The 7,755-nt window shown below is 34.3% G+C and overlaps 2 protein-coding genes across 3 annotated transcripts; one reads left to right on the top strand and one right to left on the bottom strand.

Moving 5' to 3' along the window:
• Positions 1-3,436: 3,436 nt before the first annotated feature.
• On the top strand, positions 3,437-4,578 carry LOC106332414 (transcription repressor OFP5-like). Its single transcript, XM_013770875.1, has one exon. It carries the CDS (start codon positions 3,588-3,590, stop codon positions 4,548-4,550), a length of 963 nt encoding a protein of 320 aa, XP_013626329.1. The 5' UTR covers positions 3,437-3,587; the 3' UTR covers positions 4,551-4,578.
• Positions 4,579-5,218: 640 nt separating this feature from the next.
• Positions 5,219-7,042, bottom strand: LOC106329162 (heat stress transcription factor A-4a-like). Of its 2 annotated transcripts, none has more exons than XM_013767770.1 (3): positions 6,698-7,042; positions 6,392-6,615; positions 5,219-6,301 (listed from the first exon to the last, which is right to left on the bottom strand). In XM_013767770.1, the coding sequence occupies exons 2-3, from the start codon at positions 6,602-6,604 to the stop codon at positions 5,426-5,428; spliced, it is 1,089 nt and encodes a 362-aa protein (XP_013623224.1). In that variant the 5' UTR covers positions 6,605-6,615; positions 6,698-7,042; the 3' UTR covers positions 5,219-5,425. The 2 variants fall into 2 exon arrangements, with proteins under 2 accessions (XP_013623224.1, XP_013623225.1); XM_013767771.1 differs by having other exon boundaries at positions 6,392-6,606; positions 6,698-7,041.
• Between the last annotated feature and the right edge of the window lie 713 nt (positions 7,043-7,755).

Raw genomic sequence — 7,755 nt, forward strand, 5'->3', positions numbered from 1 at the left:
TCGATTTGGCAAAGAATCCGGTTTACCATGCTCGGACGAAGCACATACATCGTCGGTATCATTTCATCAGATCAGCGTTGGAAGATGAAATGTTGGTGCTTGAGAAGATCCCAGGAAGCAAGAATCCGGCAGACATGTTGACGAAGATCGTGCCGTATGACAAGCTGAGGTTGTGTGCAACCTCAGTTGGCTTGTTGGAGTAACAAGCTGGGGAGACCTGCTACATTGATCAAGGTGTGAAGACAGATTGAAATCAGTCTTCAAGTGGGAGATTGTTAGTCAAAGAAACACGTTTATTGTGTTGGCCGGTGATGGACGGTGAAAGAGGAACTTCATTTTGTCAATAATTGTGGCTTTGTGGCTTTCACATATCCAATCTTCTCCTATAAATAATAAACGTAAGGAGAAGAGGAAAGGCATCCCAAAACAAGAAAAAAGAGAGAGAACGAGAGAAGAGAAGAGAAGAGAAGAAGAACAAAAAAAAAGTTTTTTTTTCTCACAAAAAAATATTTTTTTAAGAAATTACGAGTAATTTCTGAGTGTATTTGGGATCGGGGTGTGAGTTCTGAGATTGTAAAATTTCTCTGGTTGATAATAAAAGATCTGTAGCAGGTCCGGAGACGTAGGCAACATTGGCCGAACTCCGTTAACAATTTTGTGTGTGTGCTTCTTTCCCGCTCCCATAAATTCTAGTTTACCGCAAAATTTGACCGCATATTTCCTAACATGAACATGACATGATATAATCTTGAGTCAATTAAAACAGTCAAAAATTGACTCATCATTCTCTGTAGTCGTCAAAATATTATATGCATGATGCAAACCAGCAAAAAATAAAACGATTTGGTAAAAAAATACGACTTCTAAGAAAAGTTATCGCAATGGTTGATATCATATTATGTCGTTTGTAGAATATACCGCATTGCTCTTTGCTTCTTGTTGGCTCAATCCACCAACCACCATTCAACCATAGTGTTCCATAGTTGGCTCAATCACGTAAAACGCTATTCCCATCTTCATTCGTTAAACATTGAGGCACTTGATGTACTAACTAGTTTTTTATTGAAATTAAAAAGATATTAAAGGTGAGCATTATGTTGTATATTTCATAATAGTGAACGTAAAAGTTCAACAAAATTTAGTATACCTAAGGAAATTATATGTTATTCAAGCAACACATTGTAAAATTATATGTTATTCAAGCAACACATTGTATATTTGCATTAGTGTCTGGTGAATGATATTATTGGCACATTTGTATAAACACAATTTGATACATGGTAAACAAAAATCGGGACTGTTATAGCAAAAAAGTGACAAATTTCTTATGGAGTCGATCGTTGAAATCTTAAATTTTTGTAAACACAAAGAAATTTGGAAAAAAATATTGTATTTGTTAAAATAATTATATCAATCAAATTAAACTTAACTTGCAACATTTAGTCTACTTTTTCAATAAAAACACAACGGGTTCATATTGCCATCACTATTAGTCGAACGTCTTGTCGTTTTTAATAATATGGACAGTCCAAAAAATCATAACAGATCATTTAAAATTAAAGTTTCTTATATCATACGCGCGGGGTACTATTCTTTTATTCCTTTTCAGATTATAAAGTAGAAGAGCCTGGATCCGGTGAATTTGTTAATGCTTCAATGTCAAGTCTTTACAATATAAGAGAAACAAAAAAACTTATTAGATAAAAAAGCACTTCTTTATAGAAGAAAATCAGCTGTATATTAATTGAGGATCATTTAAAAAATTGTAATCTTAAATTAAATAAAAAACAATGCTTAGATATCACTTAATTACGATGTCAATTTAGCTTACGTGACAGGTTAAGAATCAATTGAAAAAAATATTGGTCCAAATCCAATTACTAAGAAATATTATATTAACTCAAAATATAAGAAGCGTGTATTTTTTTCATAAATAAAAGCTACAGAATTACCTAATATGATTAACATATATATAGTAATTAATGATTATGAATAATAAAGATTTGATAACAATTTTTGCATTTTTTTTATTTTATATTATTAAAAAAATTAAACAATCACATTAACCATATAATAAAAAATTAGATTTTTTCTTATATGTTATATTTTGAATTTCTTAAAACGACTTTAAATTACAAAAATGAGGAAACCTTATATGTTATATTTTTCTTTTATGTTAAATTTTTTCTTATATGTTATATTTTTGATTTTTTTTAAAATAATTTTAAATCACAAAAATATTAGTTTTCCTTGAGCATACGACTAAAAGCATTAAAATGACATTTATCAATTCGATGGTTGATCTGAAACCTTTCAAAACCATATAGAAGATAAATGTCAAAATAATTCAACTGTGGAAACAATACTGTTCATTTTTTCAAGAATGTGGTCGGTGGAAAAAAAAAAGTTTTTGTGTCATAATTTGTTTAATATCCAATTCGATCAACCCATGATATATTAATTATAGTTTAGTTCCAAAATTTTTAATAAAAATTAATCCGATCCATCGGAAGGAAATTATATAATAACAAAAAAAAATATTGTATATGTATAAATAAAATGATCAAATATATAAAAAATTTGTCGATAATATATACAAATAAACTAACGGTGCAGAAGACGCATCTTTTATCCCAGTAGAAGTTAAAAATCAAAATCATGAACAAGTTGGTGGTCGATGACACGAACCACCATACCTCAAGGTAGGTGATATATCCATATGGAGAGATTTTAGCTGTTCCTCTAAAATCAGGACCACACCAACTTCACAAAATCTCTAACCATAACCCTGAATCCTATAGCTTTACCATCTTCATGATTAAAAATCTCTTAGTCTAGGACCCGGGACCGATATGACAATCATATTGTTCTTTTTTGACGAAAACTAGGGTTTGGGGCTAATTCTGTAACCGGTTTGCTTAATGACTAGGAGTCTAGGGACATAATAATGTAAATGTAATCATTGCATAGGCACTAGATTCCATGAGCCAAGAACCCAAGTGTTTAACTATGGGTTTTACGCAATTAAGACAGCTACTACAAAACTAAAAGATGGGATGATTCGTGTGGTTCTTGGATCGGTCACGTTACTCCGAAAGAAGACATAGCCTAAGTCTTTGTCATCAATGAAGTTTGGTTTCTGATTGATGCAACTGGTCCCCTACTTCTGTATAAATTCCACAACTTACCCAGAGATTACGAAACCTGTTAGATTCGGATTTATTACGGGCTTCCAACTTAAAACTAATTGGTGATTAGTGGATTGGCCCTAACCCTTTATATATTATTTAATGCCCTTTAAAATTTTCGATGTGTGATATATATCCCTAATACCTCTCTTCGAGATGATGACTGTTATCGGCCAGAAATCTCGGAATTTTAGGACATTTATACTCGGTCGAGCGAGTTTAACACAACCTTTATACCCATTTTTTTAAAACTGCAATAGCTTTTACCCGTTAAAAAAACATCTTCTCATCTCCCTATTAATATTTATAATCCTAAAACGGGTATTTTCTTTAAGTGTGTTTCCTCCCTTAAGTTAATTCTCATTTGTTCAAAACATCTGACTTCTAGGATCTTTAGGAATGATGAAATGGGGAAGAAAGAAACTTGTTACTTCTTCATCTTCTTTGTCTCGTGCTCATCATGTTTCTTGGTTTTCAAAGTTGAGAGGTTCTTCTGACTTGAAACCTGCAAAGGAGAAGAAGCATCATGATGAAGCTATCCAGAAGATGTCTACAAAATCTTCCTTGAGTTCTACTAAACCTGGAAAAGATATTCATGAGAGCAGCAAAAGGTTACAGAGAGTATCAGAAGAGAAGGAGAACGTTGCAAAAAGGTCAGCAGGTATGGAGTCAAATGAGAAGTTTGAAGAGATCATGAGCAGTGTGAAGAAGAAAGCAAGAGATAACCAAAGGGAGACGCGTGGCTTCCTAGAAGTAGAGGCAATGGATAGAGACAAAGGAGGAACTGTGATCATGACGCCAAGAATTCACGTGAACAGAGATAAGAAGAGACGTGACCAAAAGCTTCTCCTACAAAAACCAAAGAGATCAGAACAGGAGTCAGAGGTCAAGGTGCAAAAACCAGCCACAAGAACATGTACAAGAAGCTACAGTAGAGAAGATTTTGTGAAGCTGAAGGAAATAAAACTAAGAGAAGTGAAGCTGAAGGCTGACCAACAGAGGAAATCTATGTACCTGAGAAGGGAGCTAGGAACAAAAGAAAACAGCAAGGTTAGAGTCTTTTCACCAAGAGCATGCAGAGTTAAAGCTATTCAAGACTTGAAGAAGGCTAAACTGAGAGCACGCGAGCACGATGGAGGAGGAATTGAGAAGGAAAGCTTTGCAGTAGTGAAATGCTCGAGCGATCCTCAGAAGGATTTTAGAGATTCAATGGTGGAGATGATCATGGAGAATGGTATTATCAACCACCCTGAAGAACTCAAAGAGCTTCTGGTTTGTTATCTTAGACTCAATACCAATGAATACCATGATATGATCATCAATGTGTTTCAGCAGGTGCACAGTGATTTACATTTACATTAATTTTGGTGTTGAATAGTAATTATCCCTCTTTTTTTTTAATATGGAAGTTTTATAGAATTTTTTTTTCCAAATTAGATGACTTTTTCAATTTAAATTTTTATCACCCTTAGTATTTTCTTGTGTATTTTATTATCGGTTGAATTTTGTTTAAGGGAATAATTAATGGGCAAGTCTTTCGAATAGAATTTTATAAGTTTTTGTCACAAAAATAAACCTCAAAAACTAAAATGACCAAAATAACATTTTTTATTTTAAAAATTTAATTTTTTTTTATTTTTTAAAATTTGAAATCTTATTCCCAAAACATCATTCCTCAACTCTAAACCCTAAACCATAAACCCACCATTTAACTCTAAATCCTAATGTCTAAATTAGTTAACCCTATGGATATAAACGTACATTTTCTTCGATAAAAACATTTGAGTCTATTTTGGTCATTTTATTTTTAAGGTCTATATTTATATTTGTGACAAAAAAAAATTTCGGGTATATCTTACTGAATTACTCATAATTAATGATAATCTATGTACACGATCTTGAAAGTGTCATCTAATAAAAAGGGAGGAATTAGTATCAGTCATAATCTTTTGCATAATAGAGAATGTAGCAGAGCTTCTAGATGATACCTAACTCTCACATGAATCAAAGTATCAAAGACAGAAAACAACTGAACAAAGTTGTCAGGTTAAGCTTCTATAGTCCTGCAAGATTAATGTTAGTCTGCTAGAGTGAACTGAAAGGACATAACATGTGATGATGAAAAGCAGAACCAGACTCAAAATACAATGAACCAACAAGAAAAAAAGAAACATATGTTACAAGAAACTATAAACAGATCTGAAGTAGAGATCCTTTAACATAACAACTTCCCTATCTCAAGAAGTCAGATGTCCAAGCTGTTCTGTAAGTGTATTTACATTCCTCAAATCCCACCAACATTCCTCAGCTTTATCATCTTTCCTCTCTGCTTGAACTTCCTTTTGCTCAGTTGAGCCAGGGTTCTCTGTCAAAAGCTGCTGCCAGAAGACATCATTCACTCCTGCTGCTGGAGGAGGTTCTTTGGAAGTATCAGGCTCAGAGTTCATGTCGATGGTCCTTGGAGAAGTAGGACAATTAGGACATGTGTCGATACTTAGCTGAATGCAAGGGAGAGGAGGGCTTTCAGGACAAGTAGATGACTCATCCACATCAAGTGTCATCATGCTTCTTTTTTCTTGTCCCAAACTCTCGCTAGAATCTTCAGATACAAGATTCTCCCAAACCGCTATTGATGACTCTAACTGTTCCACCTGAAGCTCTCTTGCCTGTGAAGAAGGGCTTGTGGAACCTTCCAACCCGATCCTAGGGAACCTTCTTTTCCTCTCGTTAGTCTCGAGTAGACACGGCGAGAGATTCAAAGCAAGCTCCGGTTTCTCCAACACCTGAGAGACAAAAGAGACCATTGTCTTCTGACGCTTCTCCATGTGTTGTAACTGATCTTTTAGTTCTTTAACTTGTTGCTGAAACATCTCTCGTTCCTTTTCTTGTTTATGTAACTCCTGAAGCAACACTTCTTTCTCCTTGGTCAGTCTCTCGATCTGATCATTCATTCTCTGTCGTTCTGAGTCAGTCAATGGGTGAGGTTGGAGACTCGGTGAAGAGTGGCTGTGAACAGGTTTGCGTCTATGAATGTTCTTCATAAGATGAGGCTGACCTCTCACGAAATCATCGTTCGCAAACTCCCATTGCTCTGGATCAGCTTTTCTAAAACCCTACAGACAAAAAAACTAAACTAAACTAAAGAACGTTCGGTTTAAACAAAAAAAAGAAAGAAAAAAAACAGAACAGAACTAAACACGTACGTATGTATTAAGCTGTCGGATGAAGCTTGCGAAGTTGTTGTGTTTGAAGAATTTGGGAAGAAGGTCTCTTGAAAACTCTGGTGGGTTCCAAACGATGAAGCTTTTGTTGCTTTGACTCCACGAGACGATTGAATCAGATGAGGAGTCGTCAACCATCTCGTACGTTTTGGTGAGGAAAGGTGGAAGCGAGCCTCCATGGTTACTCTCATCCATCTCTATAAAAGCTTTTCAAGAAAACCAAAGATCAAAACTTTCGACCAAAAGTGGATAAAGCTTCGAACTTTAACAAAGTGAGAGAGAACCCACCAGTGTTTTTGGTAATGAAACCAATCAAACAGAAGCTTCTCAGAACCTTTTTAAAACTACTCTGAGATTCAATGAATCTAGAGCCCTTTTTGTATTAAATTTTCACCTAATCCTATAATATAAAGAAAAAAATGCTTCTCGAAACCTCTCTTCTTCTCGAATTTTCAAAGATCAATGATTTTGTCTTGCTCTGTTTCTCTGAGGAAATAACAGAGTCTTGTGAAGAAAAGTAGACAAGACGATTGACCCGGTGCTTGATATAATAAGAAGAATTGTCAAAGCTTTCGACGATTTTTATTGGATAGAAATTAAACGAAATAAAGGCATTGATTTTTTTTTTTTTTTTGACATCTAAAAGTTTGATCAAGTGCGTACGAATCGTACAACACAACACATCTTTTTGCAGAGATTGGGTTTGGTTGGAATTTTTATTTATTCATTTATTTTTATTTTCTTATGAAACTGTGGTCCATGGCATGGCACCATGCTATGAGTTTTTTAATTATAAACTTTTTTAATTTAAAAAGTCAATGATACGTAACTATAAACAGATAATCGTACATTTGTTGGATAATTCCAATTAACTTGAGGAGCAAGTTAACTCATTAAAATAAAGTTTGATGGGTTAAGGAAAAAAGAAAACATATCGAGCTTAGGAATGTTTCCATATTATTATTAGGAAAAGACGTAGCTTCGCTCTTAGGAAAAGATGTAGCTTCTTCCTATATAAAGAGTTCTCATGGAGAGATGTTCCATCAAGAGAAACACATTGAAAGGTTTAGTTTTGAGAGAGTTTCTAAATCTAATAAGAATAGAAGTTCTTATAATCTTTGTGTTTGTGCAACTTTAATTGGTATCAGAGCTCCAGGTTTCGAAGGTCGTTTACAAGAGGAGTTGTAACTTCGATCAAAACATGGGAGACGATTCTCAAGCACGTGATAAAGGTCTTGAGATGAAGAAGGACATACGATGTCCGATGCTAACATCGACCAACTACACCGTATGGTCGATGCAAATGAAAGTCATGCTTCGTTTATACGAAGTTTGGGATACAATTG

This window comes from Brassica oleracea, chromosome C3, assembly GCF_000695525.1.
Source record: "Brassica oleracea var. oleracea cultivar TO1000 chromosome C3, BOL, whole genome shotgun sequence".
In the NCBI taxonomy this organism is placed as follows: Eukaryota; Viridiplantae; Streptophyta; class Magnoliopsida; order Brassicales; family Brassicaceae; genus Brassica; species Brassica oleracea.